The sequence below is a fragment of the Homalodisca vitripennis genome, chromosome 3 (genome assembly GCF_021130785.1).
Source record: "Homalodisca vitripennis isolate AUS2020 chromosome 3, UT_GWSS_2.1, whole genome shotgun sequence".
Classification (NCBI taxonomy): Eukaryota; Metazoa; Arthropoda; class Insecta; order Hemiptera; family Cicadellidae; genus Homalodisca; species Homalodisca vitripennis.
The window spans coordinates 25,003,161-25,020,769 of NC_060209.1; the positions used below are offsets into that span (position 1 = coordinate 25,003,161).

Below are 17,609 nucleotides of genomic sequence, written 5' to 3' on the forward strand. Positions count from 1 at the left end.
TATATCATTATCGTCAAACTATTGATTGATGATTTTATTAATTGTTTGAGATTGACATAAACAAAAGGTTGAGAAAAACTGAGTTTGTAGGTGTATGTCCATACTATTGGAACAAATTGGTTGAAAGTGTTAAAGTAAATTATTATTTTTTAAAATCACTTCTGCAATGGTGGCAATCGTAATTCAGTCGATTGAGAGAAGAGAAACAGCGCGTTGTTTTTGCTAGTCAATACATTTAAAAATAAACAAATTATAAACCTCTAACGCTGTCATAACAGTGCGACCCAAACAAACGAACTAAACCGAACCCAATTCACCACGCGCGGGAGTTAAGAATTTAAACTGTGTTTAGCAAGAATTTCAAAATTACGAATTTTAGTTAACTGTTTTATTCAACTATGTACCATTTTACAAATAAAAAAAAATTTTTAAATTAATTTTCAAATTATGTTAGCAATGTTTTGCGTAAACAAAAATATATTTACTATAGTTAAAATTTTGTGCAAATTCCTTAGATTTTCATTTCAATTCCTTGTTCCCTATTGTTGCGAATTTAATAATATTCATATCAAGTAAATTATTCTACCGAGAAAAAGACGTTGTCCGTAAAATCAACGCGCCGAAACAACCTACTTTACCAGGCAACCATAATTTTTTTATTATGTTTCTTTTCAATTGAGAATAATATCAAAACCACTGCAAGCACTGGAATAAACATACTCTTTTAAATGCGCTCAGAATCTTGTATTTTACATTTGTAATTACACTCCAATAACCAAAAATAATTGTAATCTGCTATATCAGCATGCCAACAAGAACAAAGTAAAAACAATATTTACTTTTTTAATCATTTTCAGAGATCTTTATGTTGTAACATTTTTAATAGTTTTATTTGGTTTATTACTATATAATATAAGTTCTATAAAGTTATATAACTATGTATTGTATAAGTAAAAGTACTAACTCATTTCTTTTCAAATAACACTTTTTAAAAGAGTAATAGGAATTAAGTGATATAGGTGTAGGCAATTGCTACGAAAATACTATAATTGTTTCATAATCCTCAATAACAAACGTAAAACAAAGAAACGCATATTATTGGGAAATGTAAATATGCAGCACAAACCAAAGTGTTTTAGTGGTAATGATATAAAACATAATTGCAGGAGGTTAAGCAAGGACAAGTCAGCGAGGGGTATTCCAGCCCACCCGAAATTTTCAACATTACTTTTTTTACATTAATGAATTATTATTATTTAAAATAATACAATATTTACTGAAATGTACTGCTGAAAAATCATTTTCAGTAATGAAACGGGTCCAAGGAACTTTTTAATAGGAACAAACATGGAGCCTTACTCTCTGTCCCACTAATGTGGCAAAATGTCAGTTGGTCTGGACCCCCACAAAACTCTTTTCCTGGATATGTTCTTGAATAGAAGAACTGGAGATGTAGCAACAAAGAGACAAGAAGTATCATGGGGGGAAGGGGGCAGTGAGAACACATCTTATTAAGTCTTATATCTCACCATGTCATAGCAAGTTTTTTCCACTGAATTTGGGGGCCGTGTATCTTTATCTCTATGGATTTGGCATTACCTATGAGGAGGCTGTTGGTTTCTAAAACATTTCTCTTTTGTCCTCCAGTATGGATATACAGCATTGAGACTTTGGCAATGAAATTGCAACTTCCTAGCAATGCAGTTTTCAACCTTGCTTTAAGCTCTGGAGACTTTGCTATGTTGCTTAGTTACACTATTTAACCCTAAGTAAAAATTGTGTTCATGCCAAGTGACTAATCTATAGAGCATCACTCCCAGTGACGTCCAGGAATCACTCCCCATAAGATTTTGGCTCAGAAAATTTCAAAGCAAATCCAATTAGCTTATGTAAGCTTTGCTGAAAAACTTCACATTTCTTGTTAGAAGCATGGATTGTGCATCATCTTCACTTCAACTCTTTTAGATGTTGCAAAGGTATTTTTCAGTGTGAGTCATTTTTCCAATGCTATTATTAAGACAGGGTTAAAGAGTGACAATGGGTTTTAAGAGTATGAAACGGGCATAAATGAGAAATTTTAGAGTGTTTTGAAAATGCAGGAGAGAGGTCACAAGTTCATAATATGGGCTGTGTGTAAGGCAGGATGATTTGTTGTTGATTTTACTTTGCCTTGTGGATTTCAGATTTGATGGCCTTGTCTCAAAACATGGGTTTTGACATTCAGGACCAACATTAATTCTTTAGCTTCAGTGATGATTATCTTTTCCTTACAGAATCGAAGTAGGTTATTTAAATAACACTGAATAAAACAGTGTTGGTGGTGGCAACACAGAGTCTTGCTTTAATTCACCTATGTACTGTGTTACCTCAGATGGAAAAGATAAGAAAACCAAGTAGTTACAGCTCATACGTTTACCTTAGGAGAAGATGAATTTATTCACCAGATCCCTACTTTCAGAACATGGTATTACTAGGTACTAGGTAAGAGTTTATAAATTATGAACTTTAAACTGTTTGTAATTATATTACTATTTTCATGTAATTAAGGTTAATGGATATATTACCCAATATTAATACATCAACCTATTTCATATCTCTTCATGTTCAATAGAAATCAAATTGAATATATATTATTCAGTGATTCATTATGAATATGCTCAGAAATTAATGGTTCAAAATAAATTTGAGTATTAATTATTTGGTTGAAACGTCAAAACATTCCTTTTTTATGCATGCAACTCAATTCATTTATTGTTAAAAAACATAAAATGCATGGACAATCATCAAAATACTCGTACACGTACATGCAATGTAGTATATAAAAGTAATAAATCAATACAGAGTTATCCATGAAAACTAAAATAAGGTAAACTTACTATGGGGTTCTACATTCTTTTCTCTTCTAGGTATTCTCGAACATTGTAGTATTCTTTTAAAATGCAATGAAACAGATTTGATACTTGTATTAAAGAGAAGAATTAGTGAATTATTAAACTGCTGCAGAAGAACCTACTCGTGTGCATCTAATTACAACCTAGAATCATTTTATCTTTACATTCTGCAAACCACTTGAAAGTTATATTTAAGCTTCTCGAAGCACAGAATTCTTAATCAGTATAAATTTCATGCTTTGGTTCCTCAAGATAATCTAAGGTTTTTTGAAGCATCCACTCCTACAATGAGTTTCAGGCAGAATAACATAATCACCAGAACTGCAAAGGCAAGTAATCCATCCATCATCTCACTTACGGCCATCTCACTATAAACATCAAACCATCTGGTGGGCGGATTTTATGTCTTGGGCGTCCACGGACTACTACCTTACACTCGAAATTTCCATGCAGTGGATTGACGGACGAATTTGTTTGTATCTCGTTTTTCAATTGAATAGAGATTTCCATCAGGAAACATTAAAATAATGGAATTTAGTTTACCTAGGTGTAATAGTGAGTTTATGAAAAGTGTACCATGAATGGATTATTGTCCGTTTGATTTGTATGTTATAAACAAAGTATAAGAATGAAAACAAACACACAATCATTGGACTATTTTGATGCAGGCTATTCTAGCTACAGCTAGAATAGCCTGCATATTCTGAATACATTCTGAAAACTAGGAAGACAGCTCCACTTTGAGTTTCCAGGTTTGTGAAAAGTTTGGACTGTGTGATCTGACAAGTTCGCCTTATACAAGCATGGGCTATACCTATTTTTTATATTTTCAAAATAACATTTTTTAATAAAATGGATTCTTTGTTTCAACTTAATTATTAAGAGCAGAAGATTTAGAAGGATAATAATAGGACATTCGTAATTATTTTATATCATTGCATGACAAAAGTACTTCTTGCCTTTATTTCTTTCATAACTCATAACATAAATCTTTATATAATCATACATGCTCGTATGTTGCCAATCCATTATTAGACCAAGCATCTAATGCATCTAAGCACATCTATCATTATGTACTTAACATAAAGGTATTCTGTACTGCCCTTAATTCGTTCTACCTATCTTAGGTTTTTGAAAAAACCTATTGATTAGTGTTTTTATTTTCTTTTTTGTATTCATCATGTATTTCAGTACCAGTCAAATGTATTTTAATGTTCTTAAAATCTGCATTCATCAGCTTGGCTAAGAGAAAATTTACCTTCAATAGATTTTTCAGAGAGAGATGCTGATTGATATTTATTATTATTTATTGTTGAAATAATGTTTGCTCATTCTAATAGAATGTCTTGCTGCAGTTATTAGAATGTTTAATTTGATTTTCTTACACGTTAAATTACTTGAATAATTATATTATTAACGCTATTATTGCAAACTGTATAGTAGTATTAAAAATTAAGATTTGAATTTAAATTTGTTGTAGAAAGCAGCCAAAATACCAAGTACTTCCATTTGTAACTGGACAAGTCTAAAGGTGGGAGTTCTTCCAGTTGCTGTCTCTATGGGGTTTTGTCTCTCCATTTTATGGGCTTTAGTAATGGATGATCTAGGTATGGAAGTATTTTGCAGCATCTCACTCAAAGACATCCTACCCTTAACTTTATAATCGACTGGTGCTACAGGAGGGTCTGAAGGATTAACCCATCTAAAACAAGTATAGTAAACCTTCACCAGAAGAAGGAATTTTGAATTGGCTCAATCTGCTCTGGGAAGAACTAGAATATTGCATTCCAATGGGACTAAGTATCTAAGAGTGGTGCTTGTAAATAAACTCTGATATAAATGGAGATTTCAATCCTAAGTAACTGATAGTAGGATACTGTTTCGTTAAAAAGCAGCTGCATTAAGTGTAATGAAGCTCCTGAAAAGAAAGGTGATTATGCCTGCTTCCTCAGACACATATAAAGGAACTTCCTGATGCCGAAATTATAATGTGTCAAAGAGTGTGTGGTAAAGTACTCCTTTGATAAACTATACAATGTCTCCATATAAAATAAAGATGAATGGAGTACAAAGGAGGGCTGGCTACTGAAAAAAGTTAACTTCATCCGATACAAAAACATGTGTCTTAAAAATTATTTAGTACTTACAAAAAAGGTTAAGTTTCCCCATTTAATGTTAATATAATTTATTATATTTATTTAAAATTTTAATTCCATGTCTCTGTGTGTTTTTAATGTTTTATTTATTCGAGTAGATTTAAGTATTTATTATATATAACAGATATAACTTTTTTGTACTAGTTTATGTACAATGTGTTGTGTGTACGTTTATACAATATGACTTGAATCAGGCTAGAACGTTTTTATTGTGATGAAGCTTATTGTACCTTTGGAGTACTTAATGGACAATAAAACTTCTGATTTCTTAAGTGTATTGTCAGATTTATACTTTTCAAAATCACTATGAGTTTGTTTTCCACTATTATTATATTTTTATTGCCGTTATGTTAAATCGGCTTCCCACAAACATCATCAATGCTAGCTGTGGAATCAGAGGAATAATATCTTCCTTTATTTCAGAAAGATGTTTTTACTTTAACACAAGCTTATTTGGGAAACAGTTATATCTTTTAACCCCTTAACTGCCACGTCCAAGATATATTTTGCAACTCAAGTTTTGCGAACAAGCACCACACCTGAGTATACTCGTTTTCATATTATCAGCTATTTATTTTTTGTTTCATCAGCTGTTATATTGTGTTACTTGGTGTTCTATTACGTTAGAAACATCTATAAGATAGCTGTCCTATTGGTGATGCAATTTTTTTGGACATTACTCAAACTAAGTGGACACCATGTGCTTTGTATTTTACACAAGTTCGTGAAAGGTTACATTGATAGTTTGTGAGGTATTTTCCAATATTTATTCGTAGATAGTTGTTTGATAGTGGTAATATGTTGTAATAGCAGGAACATCAATGGATGAAGAGGGTCTACTACAATTACTAGAACTTCCCATTACACAATTGGGCCCTGTGAATGAAATTACATGATGACAACAAATGGGTGAGGCCTCAATAGAAAACTGGGGGAAAAGATATGATAACTGAGCTACGTACTCATGTAATTGTTAATGATTCTGTTGGCGTCATTTCCCTACATGTATTCCTTCAACAGACAAAAAAAAGTATCCTACACGACAGTGCCACGTTTTTAATCATACAAGACGGAAACAAGCCAGACGAGAGTCGCAGTATATGTGCGAAAACTGCGGCTTTGCCTGTGTGCTCTGCTTCAGGGAGTTTCATACTCCTGAAGAAGTACTAAATGAATATAAAGTGGCATTTATTTGTACATTGTGTATATAATATTTTTATAGTCAACATTCATCCAAACTTTGATTTTTATTAACAGAAGACCACTAAAAGAATTTTGTAACTGTTTTTCTTACACAATATTTTTTAGTTTTTATACATTTTATCCCACCCCAAAGATAAAATAAATTGAGTTGAATTATAGTTTATTTCCAAAATATTTACATGCATGCAGCATTTAAAATAAGATAAAATTTCTTGAGAAAATGTAAAATAAAATGTAGTGACAAATCCACATTAAGTAATTATAAATTTAGTTACTACACATTTTATGAAATTAAATTATATAACTAATTGGACATTAATTTATTATAAAATTTCCATTATCTTATTTCTTTACTAGTTAATGTTTACATTAAAATATTATACACATAAATTTAAAGTGGCCTAGGAAATGAGCCTACATGGGCAGAAAAGCCTGTGCATAGGCTTAAGTTGTTTCCTTGGAAAATAATTATATTACCTTACCAACTCTCGGTTGATATTATTTGATATGTTTGTAAACATTGTTAATTATTTATTCTATTTATTAAACTTTAAATAACATGTTATATCAAAAACTCCTAAATATGGGAAAAAATACTCAGCATTGGGGGTCTTAGTGTGTAACTAATCCACTGGGCTCGGGTGTCACCGCGAATCCAGGAACACTGCAGTTAAAGGGTTAAAACTTTTGAAGCAACCTTTTTCCAACCTTTTCTAAAACAACTTGTTCCGCATGGACAATGATGTTTTCATCCACAGCAGAACGAAGTTCCTCGGTTATTCTTACCTTACTTCTCTCGCTTGAATCCCCAATGATTTACAGGTCTGACCGGCGCGATTGTGCCAATTTTTTAATGGTCTTTTTAACTAGTTTAAGGTCCATATTTATGAGTTTTAATGTAGTGGGAGGGACAGGGAAAATACAACAGTAAGCTTTTCAAAACTAAATCTGTAAAAAAAGTTCACTTTCTTGGAAGTGATTATTTTTAAGAGGCTACTAGCTGTTACCCGCAGCTTCGCACGCAATCTTTAGAACCGAAGTCCTTACATTACTTAGTAAAAGCAATTATGATGTAATATGATGAGAGTCCTATAAAAATTTTAAAATGTAAGTAGGCATACATCAGATAAATATTATTTAAGTTTAACTTTAACTTAATTATTATATCATGTTTGGCACATGTAGTAGTATAGTACGTGTAGTAGTATTTCTGGTTCTAATTAATTATATACATAACGTCACAGCTGAATCTGTCTTGTCATCCTGATCAAGAAAACAAAAATCTCAGATCACACAGGTCTCGGAAACTTACTTCGGTCAAAAAGCGTATATTTCCAGTCCTTGTCATATATTTCAGGTCTAAGATATTTCCAGTACCATAGTAGAGTTTGCCTTGTTGTTCTGACGAAGAAAACGTATATATACTTACATAGGACCGAGATGCCTACTTCGGTTAAAAAGTGCCTACTTAAGACCGTTTAAATTCACTTACCTACTATGTCACAGTTTTGCTTGTCATATTGCCTCCATCAAAATACTATATACGTTCGATTATCTAGTTCTCGGAAATCTATTTTGTTCAAAATCGTATTGACATAGTTTAGTTTGCCTTGTCCCGATGAAGAAAATACACACATAATTAGGACTGAAAAGCCTATTATGACCTAGGAGGAAGTCCTACCTACTTCTTATGTACTTTCGGTATAAGGAGGAAATCCTTATTATGGTTATGCAACATTCCAAAATAATCGTTATTAAAGTTTTGCGTTATACCAGTCTTGCTTTTTGGACTGTAGCCAGGGAAACAATGAATCATTGAGGCATGTTAGTGTTCATTTCTCAGTTTTCCATAAGCCACTGTTAAAATGCAATATCACAGTGTCAACTTCGTAATAGAAGCTGTTTCTGTATTGCTTCACTCTTATCGTGCTGCAATAATTCACTTTGTGAATGTATTTTCATATCCGTATAGTTATGTTACCATTTCAACTAAAATGTTTTCTGGGTGGGCAAAATATATTATTTTGTAAGCATTTGTGTATTGCTTTCTTGTGTTCCTTCTTTCATGTAACTTAAAAATTTTATTATTTTCCAAAAATATGTTACACCAAGTTGCTGTTTTGGGTTACATTTGAAATTGAACCAACTAGGTGCATAAGTCTTCATAATGTACTTTGCCAATTCTTTCAAGATCTCAAATGGTAAATCAGAACCCATTGTTATTTTAGGCCGTCTAGGATGATTTCTAGAACTTAGATCTTGAGCCTAATGGACATTAGAGAATAGGAGCCCATAAATTTAATTTCTCTTTGCTGAAGACTTAGATTTGAACATTAATACAAGTAAAGGAGGCACAAATGGTGAAAAGCATTTTCTTTCAAAAATATTTATAATGATCTCACTCTTATAAAAATAAAACCTTACAATGTTACAAAACCGATGACGAGCATAAACTTAATCCTTCAGCTAGTAACCCCAAAAGTTACGCGGGAGTATTGTCTGCATGCCAAGGAATCTTTAATTATCCTTCCTACAAGAAAACAAACTCATGATTATTTTACTAAGAAAACCATCTTCTTGACTTAACATTAGTAAGATTAGAAAAACCCAGAAGTAGTTGTTATGTATGAAGATTACATTATTCAATAAACTGCATAAGAATGCATGGGATGTGCCCTTGAAATGGTTCAAAAAATAATAGATAGATGGTTGAAGGATAATATTTCTTTACTCCATTGACAAATTTTTGGCCTGTGATATTAGTACATTAAGTTTTTAACGTCTGAATTTTAATTATGTGTATCTCAATTTAATAGCTATTATGTTTTTTGTTGTTGTAAATTTTGTTTTAGTATTAGTGTTTAAATCTAAAATCACATTGTTCTACAGATAACACATTTAGAAAAAAACAACAAAGTTTATAATATATTTTAATTAGGCCTGGGTTTTTTAAATCTCATTTTATTGTTAATTTGTGATAATATTGTCTGTAAAACAAACAATAATTGTAAATGTTAGTAGATATGAACAAAATAATTATAAACCTATAACTTTATCAATTACACTGTTTGTGTTTAAAGACTGAAAAAAATTATTGATTCTTGATTCACAGGGGTAATACCAATTGCTGTAAGGAATCAATTAAGGTGCTAAACGTATTCCCTAAGAGGTTTCATGAATTGTAATTATTCGCTGAATCTAGCCGAGAATCAGAAAAACTTTCCAGTAGTTTCCATTGTTCCTGATAAGAGTGGAATTACGGTGCTAAACAGTATTCCCTAAGCGGTTTCATGAATTGTAATTATTCGCTGAATCTAGCCGAGAATCAGAAAAACTTTCCAGTAGTTTCCATTGTTCCTGATAAGAGTGGAATTACGGTGCTAAACAGTATTCCCTAAGCGGTTTCATGAATTGTAATTATTCGCTGAATCTAGCCGAGAATCGGAAAAACTTTCCAGTAGTTTCCATTGTTCCTGATAAGAGTGGAATTACGGTGCTAAACAGTATTCCCTAAGCGGTTTCATGAATTGTAATTATTCGCTGAATCTAGCCGAGAATCAGAAAAACTTTCCAGTAGTTTCCATTGTTCCTGATAAGAGTGGAATTACGGTGCTAAACAGTATTCCCTAAGCGGTTTCATGAATTGTAATTATTCGCTGAATCTAGCCGAGAATCAGAAAAACTTTCCAGTAGTTTCCATTGTTCCTGATAAGAGTGGAATTACGGTGCTAAACAGTATTCCCTAAGCGGTTTCATGAATTGTAATTATTCGCTGAATCTAGCCGAGAATCGGAAAAACTTTCCAGTAGTTTCCATTGTTCCTGATAAGAGTGGAATTACGGTGCTAAACAGTATTCCCTAAGCGGTTTCATGAATTGTAATTATTCGCTGAATCTAGCCGAGAATCGGAAAAACTTTCCAGTAGTTTCCATTGTTCCTGATAAGAGTGGAATTAAGGTGCTAAACAATATTCCCTAAGCGGTTTCATGAATTGTAATTATTCGCTGAATCTAGCCGAGAATCAGAAAAACTTTCCAGTAGTTTCCATTGTTCCTGATAAGAGTGGAATTAAGGTGCTAAACAATATTCCCTAAGCGGTTTCATGAATTGTAATTATTCGCTGAATCTAACCGAGAATAAGAAATACTTTCCAGTAGTTTCCATTGTTCCTGATAAGAGTGGAATTAAGGTGCTAAACAATATTCCCTAAGCAGTTTCATGAATTGTAATTATTCGCTGAATCTAGCCGAGAATCGGAAAAACTTTCCAGTAGTTTCCATTGTTCCTGATAAGAGTGGAGAGGCTTGTTTCTTCCAAACTTTTCACTTATAATTTCTTGCTTTTCATCTTGGACTGCCATCCATTTCAGAACAGTAAGTAGGAAAAGTAATTACTTGTAATGTAATCTCCTGTATTATCTGAAGTTATTTCAGTATACTGTTATATTAGTAGTATAATTATTTATTTTTATACAAATGAATAACATTGAAATTCTAAAAACTTTATTCTTGCTTCGTAGTTTTGATTTCTACAACATATTTCTCTAAAAACATTGAATTAACAAAGTAGTTAAAAAATACTAATACTAAATTGAACAAATCCACCAGTCAACGGGTTAATACATATAAATTATTGACCAGACAACACAATCTATTTTAATCTTCATAAGCATATACTAAAAATCAAGGGTAAGGGTCAAATGAAAAACAAAGTAAAATTTGAACATTCTATATTTAATTTATAAACACATTCACACATGACATTATAAGATAGAGGGGGCCTTATATAAATTTGAGATTAAGGTCGGTTTATACATTCAGAGTGCTACAACAATATCAAGTCTCATAAAAACATCTCTCAAAAACATTTTAATGGAACATCAAAAACAGTTCGTTGCGAAATGAACGGAACAGTTACGTACCAAGCTAAGCTGCCGACAACAGTCCACCCCCGAGTGTCCGACTCCTTTGCCAACCGACGTCCCCTATGACTACATGTAAAAACAGTTTATAAGAAAATATTTCTGCAAAAAATACAACCCCCCTCCCGCCCTTAAAAAGCTCCTTTTATTTGTGATGATCGGCAATCTACACATCTAATAATACAAAAAGCATTACAGTAAATTTATTCAAAATTATTTTACAAAGTGTCCGTATATTATAATCTCTGTCAAACAAAACTTTACCGGTCTCTCAGTAGCTTTCATACAAGAACTATCGTGATAATAATTAATAATAATATTTTTATCATCTAAACTATACCCTAACCTATTATCACCGGTAAGGTTTTGTTTGGAGAAAAGTCTTTACTTATTTTTTTTTAACTATTTTAATACTTTAATCATATAAAACATGTGCGGCCATTTCGGCTAAGCCGAGAGCAGTTGGTCCTAGCTGGCTGGTAGGCCTTCATTTCTTGGGCAGTGGCATTTCCCAAGGCACAACTCCGAAATAATATTAATATAAAACAAACAGTCTTAGTTTTCATTTTGCTGTAGTAAAATGCTTGAATCACTTTAAGAATCCATCACATAGCAATAGTCCAGCTTCCACTGACGTCATCTTGTTTATTCTGCGGCGGATGCAGTCTGTTCTGAATTGTCCTCTGAGTTCTCGTTTACCTAAACACAACAATCAGCATGTCATCACTTATGCAAATATTTACACTTGTTAACACGTTATAAATTCACTTAAAAAAACAATAGTAAAATGGTGCGTTTTAAACATTTTATGTAAACAAAACTTAATAATTACTTTAATTACCATTATTTTGAAGTTACTATTTATTTATTTATATTCACAACTTTTTCATATAAGGACTTCTTAATATTTTGCAGCTAAAAAGGTCTTGTTAATAATGTTTACAGTTTAATTTAACAAAAATTAAAAGTGAACTAGACTTTCTACAATGTCCATCATGCCTACATACTTGTGTACATGGGTAAAAAAATCTAAGAATTGTATTACAACTTCAACATTGTTAACACATTCCAAACAGCTGTTACGCTACACTACACCTGGCAGCCGTAACATGTACGGCACATTGGCCTCTAGTAGTGTTTATTTGAACTACTTAAGTCGACAGTAGTGCTGTTTAACTGCTACTACACTCTTGACGGTCAACTAAGGACTATAAGAAAAGCACATAGTGAAGTTTTACCTGATCTTTTAGAAACAAAACATAACTGTTTTCTAGTTTTTCAATTGTGCTTTTGAAGTCGCTACAGCAAGTATTTTATATTTTCTATTTGATTGCGGTTTAGTCGGTACTGCATTAATTAGTTGTAATAATGATAGTGCTAAGCCTAAAATACACTACATCATAGCTAACAGCCTTTCTCTTTACTGACATTGCATAGACCTACAAGCAAAGAGTTGTCTTGTTTGCAGATTGTTAACTGATTGCTGTATAAATTAATGTCATATACTGCCACATGCTCGCTGTTACGCATGGTTCATGTATAAAGCTTCATAATCATTCAGTGCAGTTAATTGTATGTACAATCTGCTTCATACTCTACTTCCAATTTTATTTGCTTGAGCGCTTGAAAGAACTGTTATTCCTATACAAGTGGTGATGAATTTAGTAGCTACCGCTATAGCGTTTGAATCAGTGCTGGTGCTCATTGATGTAATCTTCTCAACCTCGTTCTTAAGAGTAATAAAATTATAATATGTCCTGAATAACATTAATCCGAGCGTGCCTAATCCGTTTAGTGTATACTTCAAAGAGGTTAAAGATTCGCAACATGGAGCCCAATCTATAACAAGTGGTTTCACGAAGATAGTGTGAAGATCTCTAAAGTTGAATATTATCACCTTTATTGGTGATGCAAACATTAATTGGTTTTACCTATGTGGTGACTGTGCCAACCAAAGATATACAATCTACAATACTTACTCAACTGAAAACTCTTATGGACAAGATGTGTGAGCTAAGTAAAGTTCAATAAAATTCGCGCGATTTATCTCAGAAAGCTGATGAAATTGAGTTGAAGTTTGCCAAGGTATCTTTATTTGAAAATCGATATCACGGAGAATCACGTTGAAATAATTTAGTCAAAGATGGTAAAAAGCGTTGCCTTGAATCACGAAAACCTGATCAGAGAAATAAATGATCATTCTCGCAGAGCATGTAATATAATGGTTTATAATCTTATTGAAGCAAAGGGTTCTAATCTGAATGTAAAGAAATCCCACTATCTTAATCTGGAAGATAAGCTTCTGGATAGCATATCTGATAAACCAAGCCCTGCCTGCATGTGCTTTACAGTGGGTAAAAAGATACAAAATAAATCCGAGCCCTTAATATTTCTAAGAATGGTGACAATCAGGATACAGGCTCAACTTATTAACCATGACCTTGTGACAAATTAGGAGATTCTTTGGTAAATAAAGATGTCACTGAAATTGATCATGGTGACAAAGAAACATGCTACATTTGCACTGACTGTGGAACAGCATGGCAAAAAACCCAGCAGTAGCCTATAGCAGCACCTTGGAAAACTTGGCACTTGAAGGTTAATAAAATATGATGAATTAAAACTGAGCACCCGTTTTGAAAATTGTTTCAATAAAATCACCACTATAGGGGCATGGTTTGGCATCACTTCTGTAATGGCTCTCTTATGAGAATACCTAGCCTATTTTTTTCTCTCTCTTGATTGTGCAAACGAACAATAGCACATAAGAGATATAACCTAACATATTAAAAAACCGCTGCAATTTAATATATAAAACATAAGTTATCTTACAAGCGAACACTGTAATATGCATGAATGCAGAGTAAACAGCAATTCATTAAGTATAGTAACTTCTAAGTTTTTTAACCATAAAACAGTGCCATTTGGGCTTACAGTTTTTTTATATTATTAAATTATGATATAACTGACTTTTATATTAATATTAACAATATGTAATCCTGCCTTATTAATTTTTGAGCAACTTAGAAAGTTGTAAACGTTTTTGTTTTTATTTTAGGAAATCAAAACTTTAGACAATTTTTGAGATATGTCAAAAATATGATAGATCATGAACTTGATAATCAGTGAGATATCTGTATATATATTGTACTACATAATGTAAATTAAAAAAAATACAGAACGGTTTAATATTTGTCATTATGACCATAATAAGTATATTTGTTGATGTAATAATTTAAACTTCACAGTTTAACAACATTGATCATATTATATTATATTGTTGATTGTTTGTTTGAATTATAACAAATTCAATAAGAGATTCAATTAATAATTTACTGTTAGTATTGATGTATTATATAACAAATTAGTAATTAGGTATTAAGGCCTGTTACATAGTTTAGAAAACATTGCATACGTTTAAAAAGAATCAGTTTCATCTGTTGTAATGATTTGTAATGTTATGAAAATTATATGCAACTATGAATAAAAATTTGGATCACCCAACTATTTTATTTAACAAACCCCTGTGCAATAGATGATATAATCGTAAATTACTTGTACTGGCACATAGTACTCTACAAAGAACTCAAATTCAAATGTTTTCATAAGAAACAAAACATGAAAATTTGTAATTTCATCTAGTTACTATGGTTTTAACAATTCTGATCTACATAACTAGTGAAAATTTTTCTCATTCACAAATTAAATATTTTTCATTTTGTATTACAGTAAGCATTGTATAAAACAAATGGAAACCCAGACAACTTTAATTTTGTTAATCTGGTTAACAACATTGTTTTTGATACTTTTGAACAATTTACACGTTTGTGAATAGTTCACATTCGAGTTTGTACGAAACCTGAACAGATCATACTGTCTTAACGTAGTTAAAAATAAAACTACAAAATTACAAACCTGGGTTGGAATTAAACTGTCCGTCACAATCGTCTTGAAGTTCTCCGTTACCTTTTCAGAGAGCTCTTCAACAAACTGGAAAACATAACACACACGTGAGTATACAGATTCTGGGATAACATCCAGAGCTAATACAGAACAAATATTCATTGATAGCTTTTAGTATATTCAACTGATTAAAACATTAATTTAAATAAATGATTATTCTTTCTTTTTTTACTTGGTTGAGTAGTACAGAAATATTGGTAGTAGTATCTACAGTGGTGGAATTTGTGAGAATCAGAAATCTGATTTAAATCGCAAATGTGAACACTGGGGAGTCTAAATAGTAAAACAACTTGAGGATTTTTATTTGAGTAAGTACAGTAATTAAAGTGATAAATTATGGTATGAAAATATAATAAGCATATTGGTAAAACTGAACAATAGCACTTATGTCATAAGCCAATGGGTTGTTTCCACCAACAACTCTGGAGCTCAACAGGTTTTTATATGGCAAAAGAAGGTAATTAGATTTTTTGTGGGAATTAGGGACATTGAATCATGTAGACCTCATTTTATTGATCTAAGTATTCTAACGTTACCATGTTTTTTCATGTTTCAGTCAATTATGTATGTTAAAGACCATTATGTAGATTTTAATTTAAGAAGTAGTAAATATATATATATATATATATATATATATATATATATATATATATATATATATATATATATATATATATATATAAAACACAAGAAATAAAAACCTAATTCATGAACAATTTGTACGTCTAAGTAAGATGAAAAAAGTTACATACATATTGGCATAAAGGTTTTGAACAAATTACCTCTAAATGTAAAGTCTTTGTAAATAATTTTAAATTAATTCTTAAGAAATGGTTTAAAAAAAACTTTTTATAATTTAGACAAATTCTACAATGTTTCATTATACGACATAATATATTAGGAGTAATATTTATATACAATAAATTATTGTTAAAGTTTGTTAATTATTATTTGTTATTTTTGTTAATTGTTATATTTAATTAAAACACATTTGATACACAACAAATTATCTTATGTAAAATTTATACTGAAGTTAAATGTCTACTACTTTATTTGTGTCATTGCGCTACCATTTAATTTGACTTATCTAACAAAGCTTATTGTAATTTATATGTTATTTAACGGCAATAAACCAATTGAATTGAATGTTTTAACTTAATATCTCACGTCAAAGATGTAATATTACCATGTGCATATCCTAATCATTAAATTTCTTGACCAAATATTCTGTTAAATCTAAAACCAAAGAGTGTAGAAGTTTTTGAGGCCTAACATTGTTACGATTAAGCAAAACTAAAGACCATTCCACTACAGCAGACGTTTAACAGAATTGCAGACACCCCAAATTTTTCAATAATATTTTGCCCATTTAAAACTTGTATTAAGTATCCATGAGTGTCTATGGACAGCTGGTGAGTTACCTGATGAGTGTGCTCACTGATTCCGTTGACCAGAGGTGCATCATCTAGTTTGTCATCCACCAACACTGGCTCCACATCGACTGGCTCAGCCATGCTCTCTCCTCCTCCCACAACCTGCACCACACATTCACACTCAGACAATGTTTCCACTACACGCCAGTAATTTATAAGATCATTTAACATCAATACTAATTGTATTGAGGAAGTATTTGAATTAGTTACTCAAGAAGATTCGATTACGGTAATATTTGTGTAAATACAATTTGTCTTTATAATCTTAATACTCAATACCTTTTTCTAAGTACTTAAAAAATAATTTTGTATAAAATCTCAGAATTACCAAGTTCTCATTTATATAATATATAAACTCGAGTACAATACTAATTTTGCAATGGTTATAAAAACCTGTAACTTTTTACACGTTTTCTTAATCGAAGAATGTTTAATACGTACTAAAGAAATCAGTTAAATGTTAAGATGCTACACAGTACACCCTCTGATGTTAAGACTCTGCTGTTTTGACCAAAATATCTCTTTTTTCCTATGGGAACAACTTGGAAAACACTCCCCATATCTATTACTTTACCCCTTCCCACTGTTTAACATAAAACCTTATTGTTTAGAAATCATGTAAAAATAAATATTCTATAATAGTCAACCCCATATAATATTTGTAGTGCACTGACCTCTGCTTCTTGTGTGTCAGACAATGATTCAACATGTAGGGACACATCAGGGACTGGAGCGACAGGGGTTGGTGGCGGAGCTTCAGTGGGTGGAGGACTGGCGGGCAGGGGTGGGGGCAGCTCCTCCACCTTAGCTTCAGTGACAACCTCCACAACTGGTTCCTCTACTGGCTCTTCCACTGCCACCGCTACTGGTTCAACCTTGCAAACCAAATTATACATTTAACTTCTCTTTCTCATTTTTCAAATTCGAGACATTTTACATTCTTAATCAGTATAGCTGGCTCTTGGAATATTTGTTGTGACACAGATGAAGAAAAATATTACCAAAGATAGAATTAAATGAATCTCAAAAATTTAAATTTAAA

The 17,609-nt window shown here is 31.7% G+C and overlaps 1 protein-coding gene across 5 annotated transcripts in view; it reads right to left on the minus strand.

The window, feature by feature from the left end:
- Nucleotides 1-10,962: 10,962 nt before the first annotated feature.
- The window catches only part of LOC124356698 (calphotin-like), a 152,694-nt gene continuing 146,047 nt past the window's right edge, over nt 10,963-17,609 (minus strand). For all 5 annotated transcript variants that reach the window (XM_046807859.1, XM_046807854.1, XM_046807855.1 and 2 more), the window contains exons 6-9: nt 17,242-17,442; nt 16,556-16,669; nt 15,087-15,161; nt 10,963-11,870 (exon numbers count right to left, since the gene is read on the minus strand). In XM_046807859.1, coding sequence (XP_046663815.1) covers nt 11,817-11,870; nt 15,087-15,161; nt 16,556-16,669; nt 17,242-17,442 — 444 coding nt within the window. In that variant the 3' untranslated portion in view covers nt 10,963-11,816. The remainder of the gene's footprint in view (nt 11,871-15,086; nt 15,162-16,555; nt 16,670-17,241; nt 17,443-17,609) is intronic.